Raw genomic sequence first — 25,711 nt, 5'->3', positions numbered from 1 at the left:
TTTGCAATCATTAGTGTGTGTGATGTGGTTGATTTGAGGTGAAGAGAAGTGGATATAGAGATTGCCAGACATCGTGACTTAGCTCCTCCATACGTTGAGAAGCCCACTTCATAGAGTTTCCATTTATGTTGCCATGATTAACTCGATAATTGTTGAGTGTTTCCATGGCCTAGCCGGGTAGCTCATCCCTTCGGATTGACAATTAATTTATTCATTACTCCCTTAGATGCTTTCTGAGATTCTCTCTCAAGTGCATGATTCACTACCTATATTACAAAAGGGTAGCCACAGATTCGAACCCCCACCAAGCCAAAGATTACCCATCCAAGTGCTCCCATAACCACTCGAGAAAGAATGTGGAGTTGATGTTGTTTCGAAGTTGTACAAACAAAACACACACCTTATCTCCCCCCTCCCCTCGGGTCGGGTGTTGCGCTGCAGCTCCTAGCCAACATTGTGCGCCTCCTTCTTTTTCTCCTTTGCTCACGTCCAACCTATTTGCCTGCCCTAGTCGCCTGCTCACGCCCGCGTCGCCATTCCCATCACCATAAGGGAATCCTCTAAAGATTCTTCTCCCAATTGTTTTTCCAGAGTGTGCTGGGCATACTCATCCCTCCGGATTGACAATTATTGTTGGTCATTGGAGCTATGCTACGATGGTACCCCCAACATTTGGCGTCATCGTCAAGGAGCGATGGTCTATGCTAGTGTAATTATGGCATAATCGGATCGGTTTTCTCACTAATTTCACTTGTGTGTCTATGATTTTGTGGATTTTGGATGTGTGTGCATGAAGCAGTGTGCTCAATTTTTTCTAAGTTGATACCATATCTTGCTAATTGTGTGCCTACACACTTTAATTTCACACTAAGCCCTTGCTAATTTCACTAATTTTTGTGGGAGTAACCAAGTTGGGCCTCCTCTCTTTTGTTTAGCCATGGATTCAACTTCTTTCTCAGTTCTAATTGCATCTTGTTAATTGCCGTTATTGTAGCAGGAAGTTATATTCCTTTAAGCAATGCCTTGAGTATGTGGCCACGATTTTCCAAAATCCCCATTAATAGGAATCTTCGCACGATTGCTTTTGGTCTTTCATAGCAAGAAGCGTTGGCAACCGAGAAACGACGAGAGGAGAAGGCAGGTGCAGCTGAGGGGTGACGGGAGGAGAAAGTGCACTTTTCCTATTAAAAAAAAGGAGGAGTGCATGTTAGCATACATACCCTGCACTGATTTTTAGCTCATAGAGAGAGATAACCCATTTACCAGTGTTCAAACACAACTTGAGAAGGTGAGCAACAAAGGAGAGATTCTCTAGATTACAATAAGAGTTGATTATCTTTTATTGAAATTGACCATACATACTAACTAGTCTACTCTACATACTGGCATACTAGAATAATACTTGATACCCCCGAATCTATCCCCCCTCCCCCTTTCCACGTCAGCTCCCTTGCGAGAGACAAAGAGAGAGAATCCCCCCCCCCCCCCCCCCCCCCCCCCCCCCCCCTCTCCCTCCCCCTTTCGCCTGCCCCACCTCCCTGACTCCATCTCTCAGGCCTGGTTGCTCATCCTACGACGCAGAGAGAGAGAGAGAGAGAGAGAGAGAGAGAGAGAGAGAGAGAGAGAGAGAGAGACTACTCCACCTACTCCCCTGCAAGAGCTTGTGCAAACACAAAGGAGCACAATAATATATAAGAGGGACAGTCGGCAAACTACCGCCCACCTGCTTCGCAGAGAGAGAGAGAGAGAGAGAGAGAGAGAGAGAGAGAACCCCTCACAACATTTGCAAAACTTTAGAGAGCGAGTTCGAGAGAGAGAGGACGAATTCCCTGCATCCCTACCGCCACCTCTACATCACGCTAGGGAATCCTCACTACATTCCACCAAACTTGACCACATCATACTAGCTTGAATCTTTTTCAAAGAACACGTTCACGCCACTGTGATTGCCTAAAACACAGAACCTCACTGTAGACACTAGCGATGAATAGAAAGAGACGGCGGGCAGCGGCGGCGGAGGAGGAGCTGGAAGCTCAGCGGCAGCAAACACCTTTTGTGCACTGCAGCTTCCAGGATTTGGGTCTCTGTGAAACCCTCTGCACACACATGCGCGGTAATTCTTTTTCTGCTCAGGACTTTCACCTTGACTCAGCAGTGAAATTTGATTTCCTGTCTTTGCTCCAGAGCGCATGGGATTCTCCGCACCCACCCATATCCAACAAGCTGCCATTCCTTCAATTCTCTCCAACAGAGATGTGTATCTTTTATGAATGAATGTGCCGTGCTGCATGAATGCTTTTTTTTGGTGTGTGTGTGTGTGTGTGTGTGTGTGATGCTTTCAACTTTCCTGGACATCTTCCTTTACTGTCTCATTCTCAGTTTGGTTAATGCCGAAACGGGTACTGGAAAGACTGTTGTGTACCTGGCACCAATTGTTCATAAATTGCAGGCCAAATTGAAGAAAATATCTCGGACTGATGGCACATACGGTAAAAGGCTTTTTGTGACATCAAGGTCGTCTTTCAATGTGATTTTGTGTCATGTTGTCTTGCCTCTAAAAGAACTCTGTTGTCCTTCGAGCAATAAAATGAAAGGGAGCATTCTGATGGATCAGGCAACAGCTTTGGTGCTTGTTCCCACTCGGGAGCTTTGCTTGCAGGTCTACGAAGTTGTAAAACAATTAGTGCATCGATTCCAGTGGCTGGTTCCAGGCCATGTCATGGGAGGAGAGAGCAGGATGAAAGAAAAGGCGCGACTCCGTAAAGGTAACAAGGCTTTTAGATATTGCATGTAGAGATTATATCTTGTCTCGATTGATGATGCGTTATACAATGCCACTCCCCCACCCCCTCCCCGTTCACATTTGAGGGTATTTTTTGTTGTACTCAAAACGTGGGCACATTTGCAACATTTTCTATTTAGTTTGGTGGGACATGAATCTCGAAAGCATGGGGAGAGCAAGTAAGATATGCTTGGGGGACCTTTCTTTGTTGGGGACTTCTTTGTGGTTTCCGATCACTTTCCCCTATTTCACATTGGTTTTTGGTGCTTAAAGAACAGAACTGGAACTTTTAGCACTTCCAACACAATTGAAGAGAGCATCCACACGGTAGACACGGAGTGACGGAGTCAGATGCACCGGCCCCGAAACCTTGGCGCCCCTTTTGATATTTCTTTTATATTGCTCTTGACAAAGGTACAACTGCCGGGGAGAGCTTACTCTGCAATCTACATGTGCTAGAATGTCGGAGAGGTCCCCCAAGTCACATGTTTAAAGGCCCTAGTCCCTAAAAAGCATCAGATATAGACAACTAGGGCCCAAAAACAGAATTTCGTCAGCTTCCACGATTCATAACGCGATTTCTAGGATTTCGTACGTCAGCCATGTCATCAGTTTTTAGGTGCTATGTTCATCAGTTTTTATGTGCTATGTTTGGTCTCGTCAGTGGGACATGTGACATCATCACTTTTATGACAGGTCCAATAGTCAACTTCTACTTGAGTCTCTCAAATGCTGCAATCTGTGAACGTCTTCTCCAAGTGAAAGGTATCACTTGGATTCTAATGAACCGCATGTAGTAGGAGCATAATTCCAAAAAGCACCTTGCATCATGTATATTCCTCAACGTAAGCCAATCACACGAATAGCCTCCACTTTAGCTGGACCCATTCTAACACCCTTGGCCAAAACAATGTCCCAAAAAGTGTATCTTTGATAAAAGAACTCGCTCTTCTTCCTGTTGATAACCATTTTGTATTCTCTTAGTGCTTTGAATATCTGCAACAAATGCTATCTCAGACTTGGAGAAAACAATGGATTACTGCAAGATCCGTCTTTCTTTAGTACAAGTAATATTGGAAAATGAAAAGGTGAAGTACTATGCTGGATCAAACCCTTTTCAATGGGGTTCTGCACTTGGCTGATAATCTCTTCTTGTTTGACTCTCCTCACTCTATAAGGTATTCATTTTGGAGTAGTAGTGTTGGGGATCAATTTAATGGTGTGATCCTCAGTTCTTTCCAGAGTTAACTTGCCAGGCAAACCTTTGTAAGTGGACAAGCACCACGTGCCAACGGAAAGGAACAGACGAGACACCTTTGAACAGTTCAAAACAACTAAACTGAGAGAGAGTGCATGATACACGAGACGGGAGTGGTGGAGTTCCACCCCAAGAGAGCATTAGCCCCAAACCCTGGCGTCCCTTTTGGTATTTCTTTATATTGCTTGAACTCAGTACAACTCTGCGGGACTCTGATAATTGGCTCTATTTCACCTTTCTGGTTGGAAGAGCCCAACCCATCTTTTTAAAGGCCCTTGGTCTCTCTAAAAACAGTACATGAGAAGCTTTAACTCTAAAAGCTTCCGGCTCCAAAAAGCTGGCAGTGTAATTTCAACAAATCTATACAATGTCTTCAGTGGCTCGACATGTCAGCAGTTTGTGACATCCCCGCTTCTTGAAAGAAGAGTAATCGTCTGCGATTACCGTATATCTGCAAAACAACTCAAGTTAGCTCAAAACTTTCCGAGGGACATTCTGAGGGACAATCAGTTTTCTCATTCCAGATTGGAGCTCTTGATATTCCGGTGTAGCAAATTAGCCATCACACTCAGACTGCATTGATCGGTAATGGGTGTCTCGATGCACTAAAATTACATATCCATGCAATCTCACCCAATTGGGAATATTCAGTGGTTGGCCGCATATGCATGTTATGTCACGAAGTGATGACGTGGCATGACCAACTGGAAGAGAAATGGCTGAGTGGACAAGAGAAACTGTTCCAATCAACTTAAGGAACTTATGGAGCAGCGGCCGAGAGTCCAAATAACAAAAGCTTGGCCTCTGGGAGAGGTTTTCGTAAAATGAGTTGACATGCTAACGTGGCAGATCATACGGATGGTGATGTGGCAGGGCCATACGGAATTTCCGCAATTTGCGCTGCAGGTGCCACATGGCAGGTTGTACGGATTTTCGCAAATTACGCTGGTTGCTTTTGGGGGAAAGTGCTTTTGAACCTGCTTGCTTTTGGGGCTCTGCTTATGGGCATCCCTTGTAAGAATAAAAGAGCCCTTTGGGCCTCACTCTGCAGAGCATCTGGACGTAGAGTCTGTCACAGCGATTGGGCTTCCCAAGTCGGGAATCGGACACGACACGAGAGAATCACTTAAAATACTTCACAACTTTAAAATCACAGTTCAATTTGGTTGACACGGCCCAACGTAGTTCCGTGCCCAGAGAGATTGGCCCCAAAGATTGGCGCCCTTTTGGTATTTCTTTTATATTAATGCTTGAGCAAAGTACAACTCCCGAAGGGTCTTATGGAATTCTGTGATCTACTAGTTGATTCCATTTTCTTTCTTTCCTTGTGCCCTGGGATGTGTGGGTAGCTTCCCTATCCGCCCTTGTCCGTTGTGTTTGTCAGGATCTTGAGGCGCACTATCATCTGATCTCTTTCACTTTCCTTTCTTTGTGAGCCAGGACGTGTTCTGGAATGAGAATTTCCTCTCTCTTCCTCTTTGGGTTGCTCCTCTGGCTCCCTGTCCACTGGCGCCTCACCTCTGAAAGGTCTCAATAGACTCGCATGAAATGCATTGTGAATCTTCCAAGTATCTTGTAACTTCAGTTTGAAGGATACATTATTTATCTTCTGTTGAATCTGAAAGGGTCACAGTATCGCATTTGGAAAAAGTCGCTCCTTACCCTTTCGTTTCCGTAGTCGTGCCTTTTCAAACTATAAAAGCACCTAATCATCCTCCTTCAGCTGCAAGTCATGTCGATGCTTGTCTGCTACCTTCTTATGCCGTGGTTGAGACGCCTCGTGCACCATAGCAAAAGTAGTGTCCACATCCTGAACGCACTGATCTGCTTCAAAAATCTTATCCTTGGTGCTTAGAATAGGTGGAACCTTCTTAGCACCCTCAATAATTTCAAATGGCGCCTTCCTCGTAGATGTATGTACTGTGTTGTTGTAGGCAAGCTCCAGCAAGGGCAAATACTTCTCCCACTGAGCCTTCCGATCAGAGATGTAAGACTTCAACAAGTCTAGAACCTCTGAATTTGCTGTCTTCAATTGCCCATCTGTCTGTGGACAAGAATTGTAACTGTGTACCAATATTCTCCCAGATTGCCCTTTAAAACAAACCAGTAAAATGGGGATACTCTATCCAAAACTATTGACTGAGGCATGCCATGTAGTCAAAATATCTGTGAGACAAATTGTTTAGCCAAATGATTTGGCTTAACTGTCTTCTTGACCGGAACAGAATGAGCCTGCTTGCTAAATCTGTCGATGACTGTCCAAATGCCATCATGCCCGCTTTGAGTCTTGGGGAGATAAAAAATGAAACCCATTACTATACTTTCCCAAGGTCGGCTAGGTATAGGTAAAGGTTGCAGGTGCCTTATGCCTATTGAACTTGACCTTGTGGCATATCAAACAATTGTGAACAAACTTATCCACGTCCTTTTTGAGCCAATAGAAAAACTGCTCCACACCTTTCAAGGTGGTGTTTGCCACGATGGCCCGAAAAAGATGGACAATGGCACTCTGTCAAAACCCTATTTGTAAGGTGCAACGGATGTGAATGTTGAACTTTGCTCAAGATGAGTGCTCCAAACTGTGCTCAAGGGTTCTTTTTACTTACGGAAGGGAGAGCCTTCTGTTCCTTTAGTGAGAGAGTGCAAATGATCACAAAGAAAGTGGAAAAACACTGTGAATGAAGATGATGTGAGAGAGAGAGAGAGAGAGAGAGAGAGAGAGAGAGAGAGAGAGAGAGAGGAGAGAATACGACAACATTCTGAGAGAGAGAGAGAGAGAGAGAGAGAGAGAGAGAGAGAGAGAGAGAGAGAGAGAGGAGAGAATACGACACCAGAATGTTGTCAAACCCTCCTCCAAGGGCCCCACTCTCTACGGCGAGAGAGGTCTATGCTATTGATTGCACAAATCTGGTACAATGGTCTAGATGGATGGACTTGCCGACGATGTCGATGACAATGATGACGGGACGAGACGGGCTGAAAATTGGTAACGCTAGGGGCTGAAATCTCTAAATCTGCTATGTGCTGAATTTTGACAGTGTCGGCAAGGACGGCGATGGTGACGACGCGACGACGATGCGCTGAAAACACAGATGCTGAAATCTGCGAACAGTGGGCTGAAACTGGAAACGTCGGCTGATCTGACCGTGCGGTGAGGATCTGTTGCGGGAAGGTGAGGCCTGCGAGGTTAGGGGCTGCTATTGTGGAGTCTAAGGGCTAAAACAGAAAACGCTGATGCAATGGCTGATCCTGTCGCCGGGAATCTGCAAACGTTGATGTGAATCTGCAAATGCAAAAACGCAAGGCTGTTCTGTGATCTGTTAAAACACTAGCTCCTCTGCTGTAGAAATGCCAAGGCTGATTTGCTATAGAAAACGCTAGGTGGTCTGGTTGGCTGAAAAACGCTAGGTAGTCTTGCTGGTCTTGTTGAGAAGGTGCACTGCAAGTTGTTGGGTGTCTGCTGCCTCTTCTGCCAGAAAGTGCTAGCGCTAGGTTTCTTTTAAAGAGACTAACAAATTTGCCCTACTCAGTTCCCCAACAAAGTCACTTATTAATAATAAGTGAAAAATGGCTAAAATAGAGAAAATGGGTTTTGTGCACTGTAAAATGCTCATGCTGGCTACTGACTGTAATGCTGATGATCATGTTGTGTGCAACGAGAGGATATGCAACTACTCTAAGTGCGTGGACATTGGTCAATTAAGTTTCTCTTGTCCACTTAACCATTCCTCGGAAATCTGTATAGCCTCTCACATCAGCATGTGAACGCGTTTTACGGAAATCAGCTTCAGGGTTCCATGATGTGTGCTCCGTAAGTTCTTCAAGTTGGTCAGTTCAGTTTCTCTTGTCCACTTGGCCATTTCTCTTCCACGTAGTCATGCCACGTCATCACTTTGTGACATTAGGTTTCATCCATAAAGTTGTAGCCGACCGTAGCATGGTCCATAACCTCTTGAATAGTCCAAATTGGCTTGGACAAATAGTGTTCTTGTAGCGGTGATGGTACACCCCCCCCCCAAAACAACTGTGCCAGAAGCTTAGTTTTCAAAATTGTCGGATCAAAATATGCTCGCATCCATACGTAGGGCTCGATGAACCCCTTCTTCCTTATCTCCTCCTTCTCTTACAAGTGGTCTTGGGTTCTTTATGGCTTATGCCCATAGTCACAAGGGACGCGTCCCAGGGACGAGGGACGGGGCTCAAATGGATTTTTAGTGTAAAAAAGAGGGCGGGACGGCAAGTGGGGACGGGAAGCCCAAAAATGGGCGTCCCCTGTGACTATGCTTATGCCCCTTAAGACAGAGTGATGAAGATGGGAGCGTGCCCGATGCCCGATGGACTAAGGGTGGAGTGGCTAGTCAGTGCAGGGCACGGAGTCGAAGATTCTTTGATAAAAACATCCTAGAGATGTTCTTTAGGTTCTTTCTTCTTCATCCAACTCGGTTTGGTTCTCTCTCAAGAAATGGAAAGCCATTTCTATAAAATTTGAAAGCGCACGAAGACTGGCTAGTAAGTCCGAGGCAGGAACTCGAAGGTTTTTTGATAAAAACATATGAGAGATGTTCTTTGGGTTCTTTCTTCTTCATCCAACTCCGTGTGGTTTTCTCTCAAGAAACGGAAAATCATTTCTATAAAATTTGGAAGCGGATGAAGAGTGGCTAGTAAGTTTGGGTAGGGACACGAACATTCTTTGATAAAAACATATGTGAGAGGTTCTTTAGGTTCTTTCTTGAGTGTTGTTTCTTCTTCATCCAACTCGGTTTGGTTTTCTCTCGAGAGTAGAAAGTCATTTCTGTAAAATTTGGAAGTGCCTTCTTGCTTTGTCTGCTCTTGAAGGACAAGTATGCTTTCAGAAAAGCACACGCCCGAAGCTTTGATACCAATGTAACAGGAGGGTACCAAGTGCCAACGGAAAAAGAAGTGATTGAACAACTTTAGCACTTCAAATAACACTGAACTGAAAGCTATGCACGACGCACGAGACACGGAGTGGCATAGTTCTACCCCTAGAGAGTACTGGCCCCAAACCCTAGTGCCCCTTTCGGTATTTCTTTATATTGCTTGAACTCAGTACAACGCTCGTACACTTCTACGCAAAAACGTGCCAAAGAATGAGCCTATTTAAAGGCCCTGGGCCTCAAGTTTTAAAAGCATCAAGTTCTTTAGGTTCTTTCGAGTGTCTTTTGTTCTTCATTTAACTCTATAGATTCCATTCTAATTGCACTTTGGAAGGATCGGTATGCTTTTAGAAAAAGCACACGATTGGAGCTCTGATACCACCGTAACAGGCGGGCACCACTTGCTAACGGAAAAGAATAGATTGAACAACTTTAAGCTCTTAAAATAACAACTCAACGGAAAGAGATGCAGGACGCACAAGACGGGGAGTAGAAAGTTCCACCCCAAGAGAGAAGTGGCCCCAATACCTAGCACCCCTTTCGGTATTTCTTTACATTTCTTGAACTCGGTACAACCCAATATTCCGTTCTTTTCACTTCCACGTGGAAACGTGCCAGAGAATGAGCCCATGGTACATATTTAAAAGCCCTGGGCCTTTCCAAAAGCAATACATGAAAAGCATCAAGTTTTTAAAGCATCTGATCCCCAAAAGCTTGCGCAAAAGGGCCTGGGCCTTTCCAAAAGCAGTACATGAAAAGCATCAAGTTTTTAAAGCATCTGATCCCCAAAAGCTTGCGCAAAAGGGCCGTCCGTACAATTTGCCGCGTCATCAACAGTGGATGCGATTAACAAATATCGTGTCACGTGGCAGTCAGGGCAAAACGCGGGGTGTCTGTACACCTGCCACGTCATCAATTTTTATGCTAGAGAGTTTGTGAGTGTGTGCTGGCCATGCTTTATTTATGGCCCTAGGCCCTTGGGCCCCCATCGGACGAGGCACATAAGTTGGTGGGAACTTCTTTTAAAATTAGGCCACACTCGGCGAGGAACTGTAAGTTGGTGAGACTTCTTCTTCTTCTGCCGCTTCTTCTCTTAGGGTTTAGGCCCCCCTGCCGGGATCTGCAAGTCGGCTCAGGTCTTTAGTGGCTTGATACGTCAGTAGTTTGTGACATCTTTCATCTCATGCAAGAATTCAGCTATGGAGTTGCAATAATGGCCAGAATAAGTGGCAGTATTGCATTTGTGCACATTCCAATTACTCAATTTAAAGCAAATATCACATGGGTAACGGTGTGGGGGCCCATGAGAGGGTTGGTTGGGCTCCGTCTGTTTGTTTTATCCTCCCTCTCTCTTTAGTAACACCAACTGCCACCAGCGTGTGACTACTATCTATCCTTTTTGTTGATTTCTTTCTTATTATTTATTTACTCACACTTTTTGGAAACACCCCTCGGGAAATCTAACTGCCCTGCATTGCATAGCTAGTGTGGAACTGTTCAGAGGGAGTCATGGCCTGAGGGCAAGAGAGCACTAATGTTGGACAAGGACTATGGTTAGCCAAAGTGGGGTCATTGACTAGCCAAAGTGGAATCCTTTGCTACAGAGGCTACATTTCAGTTCTTGGTGTGGCTGCAGTGTACAAAGAGGGTCAGATGACCTAGAAAGATACAATGGCAGCATCTCCTAAAATTTAGGGAACTGCTATTTTGTAACATGAAAATGTGTTCGCGTCATTATCTCCGGAATGACAAGGGGAACATTTTATTACTCTGCCGTGAAGTCAACTGGGCAACCGATCGGGAGATTTTTAGGTGGCAACCCCGAAACGGGAAATAGCCTGTAAATGTGCCAAGTGGCACATTTCTGTGCACTTTCCTCATGCAGGAAGAAGTGGGCGCTGATTTTAGGAGAAGGGAGGCTCATTTTCAGTTTCTGTCACTGGTTGAGAGCTATGGAGTGCTTCCTTTCCCTCTTATGTACAGTGCGGTGCCAGGAGTGATGCCCTGCACGCTACGCACTGCTCTCTCTCTCCCCTATGGCAGTATGTTATGCCCCTCTAGTGGGCTTTTCAATTGACCAATGTATAGTTGTGTGGGTTCATGCGCGATTGCCGAGGCAAGAGCCTCTTGCACAGGTACTGGATTAGCTAGCTGCTAATTCCCCCGCAGGTACAGGTGAATTCGGAGAGGTTTCACGCCAGAAATCTCGTCCGATTCAAAGGGCAAGTAGCCCTACAGGTGCGGGAGCTCGAGGACTTGCTACGGATGCGACCGGCACGCAAAACGGAGCCCGAAACAGTGAATTACAGCCTGCTGTGTATTTTTGCAGGTTTAGGGTGTTGGCCCTAAACGGACCGTAATACCCCCAGGAGGTTCGGGGACGCAAGGGGACCGCTGTACAGGTGATCTGGCGCATTTTCAGGGCTGAAAACAGAGAATTCAGCGTGCTGCAGATTCTCGCCAGGTTTTGCAAAGTGCCCGTATGCGTCGGGAAGTCGGTCAATGCGTGGGAATACTGACTGTGAAGGGTTCTAGTACAGTTATGTTGCCGAAATCGCGCTGGAACAGTGGAAATTCAGCCGAGTTTGTGCGGGGCAACTTGTAGGAACCACAGCGTTTATTCCCTCTTTTGAACAATAAAGAAATACCGAAAGGGGCGCCTAAGTTAGGGGCCAATCTGGTGTCGGTCTTCTCATACAGGTGCAATCTAGCAGCCTGTATGCCTTTCCCCTTTTGTTGTGTCTTGAAAGTACAGGTAAAGTGGGCGACAAATTAAATGGGTGAAAGCAAATAAAGTTTAAGTCTAAAGTCTACCGCCCTTTACCCCCCTCTTGAAATCTCAAACGTCCTCGTTTGCATCTATGTCGTATATGCTCACAGCAACACTCGAGTGTGCGCACACCTGTCGACACATGCACGACACATACATGCTCATTGTCATCCGTGGTGTATTTAACACCTCGTTGACACATGTATTGCCTACGTGTGAATTGTGTCCCAATGACATAGTGGTAGCTTCGCACTCTGCCATTGCTTTGAGTCATTAACTTTCCAATGACAAAATGGTAGCTTCACATTTTGCCACTATCTTTTAGTACATGTTGGATCCAGTATCACTTTCGAGCATACCCAAACCGACAGTTTAAGAATGCAGTTACACATGTACCCTTTAATAGAAGCAATTACTGTATCCTTGACAAACTGACAAGAAATACTCACTTCTATAGCACTAACCAAACTTTTGGACATTCCATAAGAGCAATTGCCAAACTGACAATCTGTACAGCTCTAACATTCATGTAACATGTACTTCAGTTGAGCTCACTTTAAATAACATGTACATTTCTTTCAATAGCCATTGTCACACTGACAATCCATGTAGTTTTGAAACTCAAGGGGTCAAGGACTCAAGGTAGGTTGCAAATCGAAGGCTTCAAGGTAAAGTGATAACACAGTTGGTGACTCTGCAAGTTCACCTTCTTCCATCCACTTAGCATCCATTGGTGGATAGTTTCTGAACTTCGCCAAGTAACGCCTAGCAACCTTGCCTTTCACTTTTCTTTCTTTATGTGCCAAAATTTGTTCCGGGACCAAGATCTCGTCAAGTTCCTCGACTTCCGGCTTATATTCAGCTGGCATATCTTCTGGCACATCACCCACATAGGGTCTAAGAAGACTCACATGAAACGCATTATGAATCTTCCAACTCTCAGGCAATTTCAGCCTATATGCAACATCACTAATTATGTCGCATACTTGAAAAGGAACATAGTAACGCATGCTGAGCTTTGGAACCAGTCTTTCCTTGCCCTTCCTCTTTCTTTAACCTTGCCTTTTCAAAGCGTAGAACCACAAAATGACCAAGTGAAAATACCACTTCACGACGGTGACTATCAGCTGCTTTCTTTTGCTTTGCCTGAGTCTTTTCTAAGGCCACTTTGACCTTCTTGTACATTTCATCCATGTCCTGAACATACTTGTCTGCTTCAAATATCTTGTCCTTTGTATGCAGTATGGGAGGAACTTTCTTGCCACCTTCAACTATCTCAAAAGGTGCCTTGCCAGTTGATGAATGCACTGTATTATTGCATGCATACTCCACCAATGGCAAATACTGCTCCCACTTTCCTTTATGCTCTGACACATAGCACTTCAACAGATCTAGGACAGTAGAATTTGCCTCTTTTGACTGCCCATCTGTTTGAGGATGAAATGATGGAGAGAATTTGAGCGTGGTGCCCATATTCTCAAACAAGCCTTTCCAGAACAAACTTGTCATGCGTGGATCACGGTGGCTAACAATCGACTGTGGCATGCCATGATACTTGAAAATATTGCTCATAAACAAGCGTGCCATCTGATCTGGCTTTATCTTCTTCCTGACAGGAATAAAATGAGCCTGCTTGTTGAATCTGCAAATGATGGTCCAAATACCATCGTTTCGTGTCTGTGTTCTCGGAAGATCAAAGATAAAATCCATAGCAATACTTTCCCATGGTTTATCTGGAATAGGTAGTGGTTGCAATAACCCTGGTGCCTTTTGCCTGTCAAATTTGACCTTCTGGCATATTAAGCATTCTGGCACAAAGGCATCCACATCCCTTCTCAGTGTAGGCCAATAGAAGAATGTCTCAACGGCTTTAAATGTAGCATCGATACCACGATGCCCTGCATACGGTGGGACATGACTCTCTTACATAACTTTGCTTCGCAATGGCTTTGTGACACAATCTGCCATGCATCATCATGAACCCATCTTTGAGAGGATAGTGTTCATGACGTTGTCCATCCATTAGCTGCTCGAAGACCCTTGCAAAATCTTCATCATTTGCATACTGTTCCCTCATATCATCAAGTTCATGATGATAAGGAATTGACACAACTGAAATTTGTGGCTTCCTTGACAAGGCATCAGCCACAACGTTCTTCTTGCCTTCCACATGCACAATCTGAAAATGGAACATGGACAAGATATTTGCCCATCGCATATGCTTCTCAGATAACTTTGCCTGTGTCAAGAAGTATCGCAAGGTCTGATGATCCGTTTGGACAACGAAATCTGCACCTAGCAGGTAGTGTTTCCAACTTAAGAGCGCATGAATGACGGCCTGCAGTTCTTTTTCATAGACTTGCATAGTCTTTTCTGGCCCTTGCAAGATTCTACTCTCATAGGCTACTACCCTGCCATCTTGCATTAGCACTGCACCAATGCTACTACCATAGGCGTCACACTGGACCACAAATGACTTCCTAAGATCTGGCAAGACAATGATTGGCTTTGAAGTCATCTTTTCCTTTAAGAGATTAAAAGCTGAAATCTCTTTTTGTATCCATTTGAAGGTGACTGCCTTCTTTTGAAGAGCATGTAAAGGTGAAGCAATCTCAGCGAAATTTCGGATAAACCTTCTGTAATAGGAGCATAGTCCTAAGAAGCTTCGAACATCGTGCACCGTCTTCAAATCTGGCCATGACCTTATCGCTTCAACTTTAGCAGGATCCATTCTGACACCATCCTTTGAGACAATGTGTCCCAGAAAATGAATCTCTTCCAGAAAAAAATCACTTTTCTTTGCATTGATGAGCAACCTATGGCTAAGTTATGCCTATGCCTATGGCCAAGTGATGCCTATGCTCCTCTTCATTCTTTGAGTAGACTATCATGTCATCAAAGAATGTACCAACAAATTGCTGGTGTGGACGGAAAAGTCTGTCCATCATCCTATTGAACGTAGCAGGAGCATTTGTGAGACCAAAGGGCATCACTAAAAATTCGTAAAGGCCAAAAAGTGATTTAATCCCGAAAAAGTGATTTAATCCCGGCGATGGAACCATGTAACCGGCCTGTACTTTCAAAAAGGGCGGTAGACTTTAGACTTAAACTTTATTTGCTTTCACCCATTTAACCCTAAACGGACCCTAATATCCCTAGGAGGTTCGGGGACGCGAGGGGACCGCTGTACAGGTGATCTGGTGCATTTTCGGGGCTGAAAACAGAGAATTCAGCGTGCTGCAGATTCTCGCCAGGTTTTGTAAAGTGTCCGAATGCGTCGGGAAAGTCATCCAATGCGTGGGGATACTGATTGTGAAGGGTCTTAGTACAATTATGCTACCGAAATCGGGCCAAAACAGTTGAAATTCAGCCAAATATTGTGCGGGGCAGCTTGTAGGGAATCACAGCTTTTATTCCCTCTCTTAAAGAATAAAGAAATACCGAATGGGGCGCCTATTTAGGGGCCAATCTGGTGTCGGTCTTCTCATATAGGTGCAATCTAGCAGCTTGTATCCCTTTCCCCTTTTGTTGTGTCTTGAAAGTATAGGTAAAGTGGGCGACAAATTAAATGGGTGAAAGCAAATAAAGTTTAAGTCTAAAGTCTACCGCCCTTCTACCGCCCTTTTTGAAAGTACAGGCCGGTGACACCAACACCACGACGCTTCCTTTTAAGTAACTCCTACAACTCCTCATCATGAGTAGGCCTCCTCAAATGCGCAAAAGAATTAGCCAATGTGTCATTGATTGTGCCAGCTCCATTGTGAGAACTCTCTTTTGTTAGGAGCTTTATGTTCACCTTCTAGATGCTTGCACTCATGCTTTACTTTTCTCACGTGCACTCAGGTCCTTGATTGTGGGTTAGCCACCCTTTCACCCTTCTGGTAGGGATTCTAGGCACACATAGGGTTAGCAACACACATTTTACCCATTTTATATTTTCCCAGTTTGTGGATTTTTTTTGTGCTGGATATTTTTAGGGGTTTTGCCATAGTTGGCTCACTATATCAGTGCAGCCTCAATCCACATACCGATCATCTTATATCGTTGTCTTTAGAACCGATCATCTTATAGCATTGCCTATAGAATTATTGAGTTGCTGGCTTCACCTCTCTCTCGGGGAGATGACATCATGGTTTCAGGCACATGGGTTCAGCATAGACCTGCTGCCACCATTCCATTACTCATTGGATGCACCATTTCTCACCCTTACGGAGTCAAAGATCAAGACATGACCCAGCTAGACACCAGAAGGACATGGATACAACCAACACAGGAATTGGGCACGAAGATGGCTTTTTACAAAGACCACCTTCTCCAGCTTACGGAAGATGGTTTTGTGGCAAGACCCAGATACATGGATACCCACTTGTCTCATGGGATACGATGTGCTATGGGCCAGTTACGCACATCTTCTCACCTGTTGCGGATTGAGACTGGGAGATACAACGGAGTACCAGCAGAGGACAAGACATGCCCCTTGTGTAACATGGAACCTGAGACAGAGCTACACTATACATGCCGCTGCCCCGTCTACTACGAGATACGAGGCCGCTTCCATTGCTTGTTCAGAGAAGGTTTTGGACCACTCTCAAGAGTCATGGGATACGAAGATCAGAGATGTCTGGGTTTGTTCTTGCTCGAGCTGCGCAAACACAGAGATAGCGTGATGAATGGCGAGGTTAGCCAGTCTCAAAGACGGATCACAGACTTCTTTAGAGCAGACACGGGACAACCGCAAGAGCGAGTCCCACAGCAGAGCTCCCCCCCCTCTCACACCAGAGGCACACTGATTGACCGAGCGATTGAACTGGGGAAATCCAGGCGCCCGCGACTGCGAAGAACTACACAACATCGACGGAGGCTACGACAGAAAATTCGGAGCATGCTGGCCACGCATGCACGACGCCCGGTCAGACTACTAACCATGGAGGAAATTAATGAGATTCGCCAACGATCGATGCTAGATCTCTTGTGATTCAGCTCCCAACAAGCCGCCCATTTTTTGCTTAGTCTTTTGCTTGGTTCACATCGATCAACTTAGGACCCCATAGTATATATCTTTGTTTTGTACTGTTAGGTTATTTTGTTACTTTGACTTTGTATCAGATCCACCACTTTGTAACTTTCGGGTCTCATAGGTCATTATGGCCTTTTGAAGACGTTAATATAACATTTCATTTCATTTTCTCTCTCTCTCTCTCTCTCTCTCTCTCTCTCTCTCTCTCTGTTACTCAGACTTTGTATTAGATCCACCACATTGTAACTTTCTGGTCTCATAGGTCACTTTGGCCTTTTGAAGATGTTAATATAACATTTCATTTCTCTCTCTCTCTCTCTCTCTCTTTCACACATACATTTTCGTGTTTGTGTTTCTTCTTCCGTTGCATACTCAGAGATGGTATTAGAGCAATAGGTGCTTCCCCTTTGAGATCTGCGATCGCTTTTTTGCCCTCCCTCGCAAGGGCTCTGCCTCTGCCTCGATTGCCATTGCTTTTGGGCTAGCCTTAGTGTTAGCATCTTTAGCCTTAGCCTTCTTTTACCACCTCTTAGAGTTCAAAAGTTGAAACGTCGGTCCTTGAATTTTTTAAACGCTGGTGTATTAGCGTTTAAACTTCTATGCGTGCAAACTACTTGTTTCTTTTGGCAATGCTCCACTCCCACACACTCTCCCACAAGTATCTCCTTAGCAGCGTTCTCTCTTTGCACCTTCTTCCTTGACGTGCAACCTCAGAATCTCTCGTGTTGGCCTCTCAAGTCTCGGCCTCGGCTTCGGTGGGAGTTTCCTCTTTCCGAGCTGCTTTTGTCTTGTGTGACCTCGACATTGGCTTATGGATTCTTGAAGTTTGCTATTTTCAGCTGTCCATTCTCTCTTTGCGCTCATAATTTTGCACTTTGGAATTGCTCTATCATCGGCCTTGGCTTGTGCTACCAGTCCCCACTTGTTGTGTTGACATTGGACGGATGCGCTTGCTCTCTTTGCGATCTCTTGGACCTTGTGGCTCGATTGCGGTTACTTCTCCATCCTCGCACCGGCTTTACTTCGTTCCTTGGGGGTGGCTTCCAGATTTCCTTTGATCCTGTGCTTCTACTTTGCGAGACCTTTAAGATTTTTTGATGTACTTATATTTTCCTTGCAGTTACGTACATTCAGCAACGGAATGTCGATCTTTCACCCGCCGGAGAAGTTGGATGGCTCAAAATTTATGGTCTGGAAGATAACCATGGTTTTCTTATGGCGACCGACTTGCGGGATTGGCTTATGGACCGCAACAATGCCACGTGTCCTAGTATTACGGCTTCCTCGACTACTTTTACATTGGCGACTCCTACCTCTTGAGCTAGCTTATTGTGTATTGGATTTGGTACTTCATCATCGGTTGTTACACAAGTCATGGTTGTACTCAATCATATGATGTTTTCCTAACTTTGCATCAATTGTGCAAATTCTGTGATTTCACTTCTTACATCATTTCGATCAGCACATAAGGTTTGGGACTGACTACCTTTGCAACCTGTATGAGGCGGTTACTCCTGGCCGGATCCTTGCTCTTGAGAAGGCTCTGCTCAACTAGTAGTCCTCACAGTTCTCTCGGTATGCAGCAGCTTTAAGACGAGCTTGCTGTTTGTGGCAAGGTGGTCACCTCGGAGGACATGGCTACTCTACTTTTGGCCAAACTTCCCTCACAATATGACTCTTTATACCAGTCCCTTGTTTCCTCTTACCTATGCAGCAGCTTTAAGACGAGCTTGCTGTTTGTGGCAAGGTGGTCACCTCGGAGGACATGGCCACTCTACTTTTGGCCAAGCTTCCCTCACAATATGACTCTTTATACCAGTCCCTTGTTTGGGACTGACTACCTTTGCAACCTGTATGAGGCGGTTACTCCTGGCCGGATCCTCGCTCTTGAGAAGGCTCTGCTCAACTAGTAGTCCTCACAGTTCTCTCGGTATGCAGCAGCTTTAAGACGAGCTTGCTGTTTGTGGCAAGGTGGTCACCTCGGAGGACATGGCTACTCTACTTTTGGCCAAGCTTCCCTCACAATATGACTCTTTATACCAGTCCCTTGTTTCCTCTTAACACAGAGAAGAGGAGACAAAACAACACTAGATAGAGAGACAAGAGTGAGAGAGTGTAGACAAGCCTTGTGGGAAAACCTCGCTCAACAGGAGAGTTAAGGGGCTCCACACAATTTGCCTGAAATGGGGGGACTTGATTTCCCTAGATAGGGATGGTCCTAGGCTGCCTGACCCCATAAAAATCCTCCATGGCCCACAAAATGGGAATATGGAAAGTCATAGTGCCTACGAAAAAACGCCCCTCATCTAGAGGCCTACAAGTGTCCATACGGAACATGTAGTGGGCGCTGCCCAAGACCTACCTCCAGAAGATGAGCCTCACAAAAGGCAGGGCATAGCCACAAAGAAGCCTCCCCCCCTACGGGGAACCCAGGAGATGACCTCTGAACTAAACAATCTCAAACGAGTTTGAATTTGGAGTAGGTTGGAAACGACATTCAAGAGAAGGTAAGGTATTTGGTAGCTTTTGTGCAACTCAGGCGGCCTTCGAGATAGTAATTGCACTTTACCGTTCGAGTGAAGAATGGGAGAAACTGTGTTTGTCAACTTTTTTTGGGATATATGTGGATGAGTTTTCGGACTATGTAGAGCGTCGGGGGGACAGGGGGGCTCAGCTAGCAGGGACATGGATTCTGTTGTTACTATATGCTGATGATATTGTGCTGATTTCAGACTCCCCAGAGGGGATGCAATGTCATTTGGATGCTCTGCATACATTTGCTCGTGACAGTGGATTGTCTGTCTTCTGGGGAAAACCAAGGTTATGGTGTTCAACACTACACCACAGTGGGTCAGGAGGTATTTATGTATGGCCAGGAGACGGAGAGGTACACAGATGCATATACCTATCTTGGGTAGTCTTCGGTGGACCGGTGTTTTCACTAAGGAGAGCATCAGAGACTAGACTGACGAGAGCATATGCAGCTTTGGGAGGACTGGAGAGGATGTGTTCGCAAGTTCAGTTTCAGGAACCGCGAACAAAGTTGGCTTTTTGACACTCTAGTGACTCTAGCTATGCTCTATGGAGTTCAGGTATGGGGACCCTCAATAGACCACCATGGGAGATCTGGCAACACAGATGGATGGAGATGTATGGAGAGGCCTCTGGTCTCTATGATCGCTCGGATGATTCGGGCTAAGGCCTCAGTACCACATGAGATTATCCGAGCCGAGCTAGCTGCCCCCCCCCCCCCCCCCCCCCCCCCCCCCCCCCCTCGTGGTGGAGGCATTGACGAGATCAGTTTCCTTTATGCACGGTCTATGGAATCTCCCCAGGGACAGATACGCGCGGCTTGCCCTAGAGTCATCTCGACAACTAGCTCTACAAGGCAATATAGCATGTTGGTATGGACAGATGACATCATGGTTTCAGTCGCATGGTCTCAACATGGATAGATTACCTCCGCTTCAATACTCCCTGGATGCACCCTCCCTGTCTCTCACACGGACAGAGATCACCAGACTCATACGTCATGATCTGATTCAACTAAATACCAAGAACACATGGATACAACCGACATAGGAGTTGGCCACGTAGATGGCCTTCTACAAAGAGCATCTTCTCCAACTCACGGAGAACGGCTTTGTGACTAGGCCTGCATACATAGATACACATTTATCTCATGGGATAAGATGCGCTATTGGACAGATACACACATCCTCACATCAGCTCCAGATCGAGACTGGCCGATTTTGAGGGGTGCCGGCAGGAGCCAGGATATGTCACCTATGTAACTTAGAGCCAGAGACAGAGCTGCACTACACGTCACCGCCCGGCATACTATGAGATACGCGACCGCTTCCACTGTCTATGCAAAGAAGGGTTCGGACCTTTTTCTAGGGCCATGAGATACAAGCATTAGAGGTGTCTCGGATTGTTCTTGCTAGAGCTGCGCAGACTTAGGGAGAGCTTGCTGAGGACACTAGGGGAAGACAGTCTCAGAGACGAATCACAAATTTCTTTACACCAGATAGAGGAGAGCCAATGGAGCAGTCATTACAGCAGATCTCAGAGCTTACTCATACTAGAGGTACACTGCTTGACCGAGCCACTGAACTTGGTAGATCCAGACGTCCACGACCTCGGGGGGTCTCCCACTACCGACGAAGCCTGTCATAATAATCAATATCTAATTCTCCTAAATGATTTTCTCATGTTAAACTGATCATTTAATATGGGGAAGTGCCAGGGTAGAAAAAGCTAGAATATTGGTTAAGCTAGCAGACCGGCCACAGTAGGGATCCAAAGGAGGGAAAATAGGGATCCAAAGGGGGGGCCATCTGCAAAAGAGCCATGTGCAATAATGGGCTAAAAAGACCCTAAGGTTCAGCCCATTACGACTTCCAAAATGCTAAGGTTCCAAAATTCAAAGGTTGTGTCCAAAGGTCAACCATGGGGAATTGGATGCTTTGTGTGTGTCAAAAAAGTCTTTACAAATCCCTACTTAGGAGGGGGCGAGCCTTGCTTGTAGGGGATGAGAGAGAAAGCCACACACAACACACACAAGCTCCTTTTACACAAAGGGAATGAGGGACACATGTCAGCTCCCTAGGCCAAATGCCCACAAGGTGTACCCAATTCCTATTGGATGACCTTGGAGGTGGACCAATGAGAATTAGGCTAGAGTAAATCTAGTTTAATTAATTTAAAAACTCTTAATAAAAGAACCAATGAGAATAAAGTCCTCTACAAGACTATTGGACATTCTCCCAAGGGGTCCAATGAGCATTCAACAGTCCAATGGCTTGCCTGATTCCTATTGGCCAGGAGGCAAAGGGGTCCAATGAGAGTTTAGTTGAATTATTAAATTACCTAAAGCTCTCACAAAAGGGCAAAGGGGACACATGTCAGAAGGCTATCACTTATGCTGCTTAATTGTCATTGGCTAGCCCTAGGGAGGTCCAATGAGAGGGTAGCAAGAGCAAATAGCAAGAGGGGTCGCCCAAGAGAGAGGGGGCTGATTTTTGCAAGGCATTATCACACACACACTCACACAATCTCATGTGTGAAGTAAAGAAGACTCTCTCTCCTTCTCAAGCTTTAATGGAAAGCTTACCACCTACTCCAAGCTTGTGAGAAGGGAGGCCTACACCAACAACTCTTGGCTTTGTGATGCAAATCCAACCAAGAGCCAAGCTTCAATGCATGCTCATCTCCTCTACCATGCTAATTAGTAAGCTAAGCTATGCTAATATGAGTGATTATGTGAGGAGATGTACATCTTTCTCGTAAGAATACTCCTACTTCCTCTCAATCTACTCTCATACCCTGCTAGCTCTCACCATCTTCGAAGGTGTGTGAGGTCTTGGGTCTGAGACCGGGGATAATTGATGTTGTGTTTGATAAGTGTTTTGCTTCGTGCATCTTCATTGCACTAGCTAGTCTTGAAGGAACACAAAGAATTGTATTGGACAATGTCTCTCTTGATGGGAGAAACCATAATACAAAGCCTTTTGGAGGGGGGACCGGCTCCATGAAAATCCGGTCCTCAACTGTTATCAATAGCTTAATTTCTCTCTCTTTTGAAAGTATTGTTCATGCTATCTAACTAGGTGTTATGCTTTTTGTTGCTCTCTCCACCCAAGCACTCTTGTAATTCTCATTAGGAATCTATTCTAATGAAATGCCCACTATGTTCATGCTAATTTCCGCTACACACAAGTTTTTAGGCCATTAAATGTTACATTGGTATCAGAGCACAAGGTTTCTCTTTCTCAAGAAGGGAGGTCCTCAAGCTAGCTATAAATGGTTGGTATTATTAATTGCATGTGAGTAAGTAGAATAGGGATTTTTCAGCTTTGCACTGCGCCTGCCTTCGTGCAGCTAACGGGGCATCACCGTCGAAAGCTATGGTTTTAATAGTGGAGTCCTACGGGGCTTGCCTACGGCTTAACCACTATTGAGCTATTAGAAGCTTGACAGGAGCCGGTGCTGTTTTGGTGTTGAACGACCCTCTCTTCTATTCCTTGCAATTAATGGTATTCGAGCCGCGGGTACAGTAGCTTGAGTGCTTTTTCTAAAGGGGTAAAGAGGTGTAGCAACTAGGGCTTGAAGTGCCAAAGTACACCTAAAAAGTTTACACCTAAAAGTTGTTAGAATGGTTGACAATAGTAAAGAGAGTGAAATTAATGTTGATAACTTTGATTTTGCTAATGAGCAAGCTACTAATGATGCTCCAATGCTTGTTAAGTATCTTGTTTCTAGGCTTCAACAAGCCATGGGCAATCCATCTCTCCAAAGTGAAGTGCAACGGCAGCTCCGTGCTCACGGGATTCTCCAAGCTCACTACCATGACGAGAGAACACCTAGGAAGCCTCCTTGTGAGACTTCCAAAAGAGGTCTCTCTCCGATTCGGAAAGAAGAAGAGAATCCATACGAAGGGCTCAAGAATTTACTTCTTGATGATGCATCTCCTTCCCAAAGGAGAACTCAAGAGCCTCCACCAAAGGAACGAGAAAGAAGTGAGTCTCCCGCCACCTCGGCAGAGATGGCTCCACGAAGATGGCGGGCTAAACGCTCTCCATCACCACCAAAGCGGAGAAGACCATCGCACCCTTCTCCACACCATAATTCAAAGAGGGATGATAAAAAGCAAGAGAAGAAAAAGGCGAGAAAGAGGACACCCTCTTCTCCACCTTCTTCAAATTTTTCACCTTCTGAAGAAAGTGATGGTGCAACCTTTGAACCATCAAAAAGAAGAGGCCATAGGAAATCCTATGCCGCATGGAAGAGGTCGTCCAAGCTGAAGAAGTTCAAAGAGGGAGGGAAGAGGATCTCTTCCCTTACCTATGATGGCACCTTTGGTGCTACGGACAAAGTCTTTGCCTTGATCCAACAGTTTGATGCGGCGTTTGGAGATGAGGGCTTCACGGAGTCCTCTAAGCTACGCCATGTAGCTATGCACTTAGAAAAGTCCGCCAGGCAATGGTGGTCTAGCCTACGAGCCAACGGTGAAGCTCCGCGAACATGGAAAGCTTTAAGAGCTTCCATTATGAGCAGTTTTTGGCCACCGATGCCAAAGACAAAGTACTCACCGAATGGCGAAGCTTAAAGCTCTCTCTCTATGAATCCATCCACAAATATGTAGACAAGTTTTGGGACCTACAACTCAAAGCCACTGTCTTCAAAAAGTTGGATTTTGGAGAGCAAAAGCAACGATTTTGTGCGGGCTTAACCGAAGAAATGGCGGAGTATGTCAACTCCCAAAGGCCACGTACCATATCGGCGGTAATACACCATACTATGGTGGCCTCTCGAATCAATTTCCAAACGAGGGCTAAAAGAAATAATAAGCCCACGGAAAACAAGGGTTCCAACGAGCCTAAGGGGAAGGACAATGTCCAAAAGTCTCCTAAGGGCAACTCCAACAAAGCTAAAGAGAAGGGAGTATACAAAGGTAAAAACAAACTCTCTCCTGAAGAGCTTGAGCGTTATCGCAAGGATAACCGGTGTTCCAAGTGCGGCGAACAAGGGCATGCGTACCGCGCTTGTCCCCAAAAGAACAACCGCCAAGATCCTCTAGAGCTACCTTGGTTGAAATCCAAGAGGAGGAGACTCACCAAATTCACCACAAAGGATCTCCTCTATGCCATGCTTGGGGAAAGGTAAGAGAACATGATGGTTTTATTCTCTGACCCTGGTTCTACTCACAATTTTATATCTATAGAGTTGGCCACCAAACTAGGCATACAAGCCTATGAGATGGGATATGTGCTACCCGCAGACAGTGCTTTCAAGGGGCAAGAAGCTTCAGTCACTCCCTTAATCGGGAAATTGAGGCTTCATGTCCAAAGCTATGTGGACAAAGAGGACTTCTTTATCTCTCCTCTCAAGCATGAGGATGTAATCCTAGGGGCACCATGGTTTGATCGCCTGGCTGCCAATGTTAAATTCCCTGAAAGAAGAATCTCCTTTAAGTTCAGGGAAAAAGACATGTATATAGATGCTAAGGAAATGGGTAACACTATCCCCATTGTACATACACCAGCTTTCAACAAGTCAATAAAGAGCTCTATTTCCGTGTACATGATTTTTGTTAAAGATTCTCAAAATGAATCTAATGCTTTAGCAAAAGAAATAAAAGCAACCAAAAGGAATTAGAGTTATCCAATTTTCTCAAGGGGTTTCAAGATGTCTTTTTTGACGACATCCCTTGTGAGCTACCTCCTAAACGAGGTAATGATGACCATGCAATTGAACTTCTTCCAGGAAGTTCACCGCCTAACAAACCTCCTTATAGAGTTTCTCAAGCTCAACAAGAGGAGATTATGTGGCAAGTGCATGAGTTAGTTGAGAAGGGCATGGTTAGGCCTAGCTCATCTCCATTTTGCTCACCTGTGCTATTAGTGCAAAAGAAAGACGGCACATATTGTATTTAGGTCAAATTATCTCTCAAGATGGCATCCAAATGGATCCATCAAAGTTATAGGTAATAAAAGGATGGCCTAAACCAAGGATTCTTCATGAACTAAGAAGCTTTATAGGTATGTGTGCATACTATAGACTCTTCATAGAAAAGTTCTCACAAATTGCGGGACCATTACATGACCTAACAAAAAAAAGCGTTAGGTATACATGGTCTGCTAAGGAGAACAATGCTTTCGAAAAGCTTATCTCTCAACCTGTGCTTACACTACCGGATCTCTCAAAACCATTTGAGGTCCGATGTGATGCTTGTGGTGATTGCCTTGGAGCTGTTTTGCTCCAAGAAGGACACGCCATAGGCTATGAAAGTCGAAGGCTCGACCCTGTTGAGCAGGAAGTTCACCACCTAACAAACCTCCCTATAGAGTTTCTCAAGCTCAACAAGAGGAGATTATGCGGCAAGTGCATGAGTTAGTTGAGAAGGGCATGGTTAGGCGTAGCATCTCCATTTTGCTCACCTGTGCTATTAGTGCAAAAGAAAGACGGCACATATCGTATGTGT

General features: G+C 45.2%; 1 protein-coding gene across 6 annotated transcripts in view; it reads left to right on the top strand.

Moving 5' to 3' along the window:
• Positions 1–1,813: 1,813 nt before the first annotated feature.
• LOC147454863 (DEAD-box ATP-dependent RNA helicase 17-like) overlaps positions 1,814–25,711 on the top strand; it is a 130,367-nt gene continuing 106,469 nt past the window's right edge. The window contains exons 1-5 of one of the 6 annotated variants that reach the window (XM_086516675.1): positions 1,814–2,113; positions 2,185–2,257; positions 2,380–2,489; positions 2,595–2,765; positions 3,479–3,547. In XM_086516675.1, the coding sequence (XP_086372801.1) occupies positions 1,984–2,113; positions 2,185–2,257; positions 2,380–2,489; positions 2,595–2,765; positions 3,479–3,547 (553 nt within the window). In that variant the 5' untranslated portion in view covers positions 1,814–1,983. Of the gene's footprint in view, positions 2,114–2,184; positions 2,258–2,379; positions 2,490–2,594; positions 2,766–3,478; positions 3,548–25,711 lie in introns of those variants that run through there. The other 5 variants (XM_086516676.1, XM_086516677.1, XM_086516678.1 and 2 more) reach the window with 5 other exon arrangements.

The sequence above is a fragment of the Adiantum capillus-veneris genome, chromosome 7 (assembly GCF_014529385.1).
Source record: "Adiantum capillus-veneris isolate H3 chromosome 7, ASM1452938v2, whole genome shotgun sequence".
NCBI lineage: Eukaryota > Viridiplantae > Streptophyta > Polypodiopsida > Polypodiales > Pteridaceae > Adiantum > Adiantum capillus-veneris.
The sequence above is the reverse complement of the archived record's forward strand: the minus strand, read 5'-3'. Positions and strand labels throughout refer to the sequence as shown.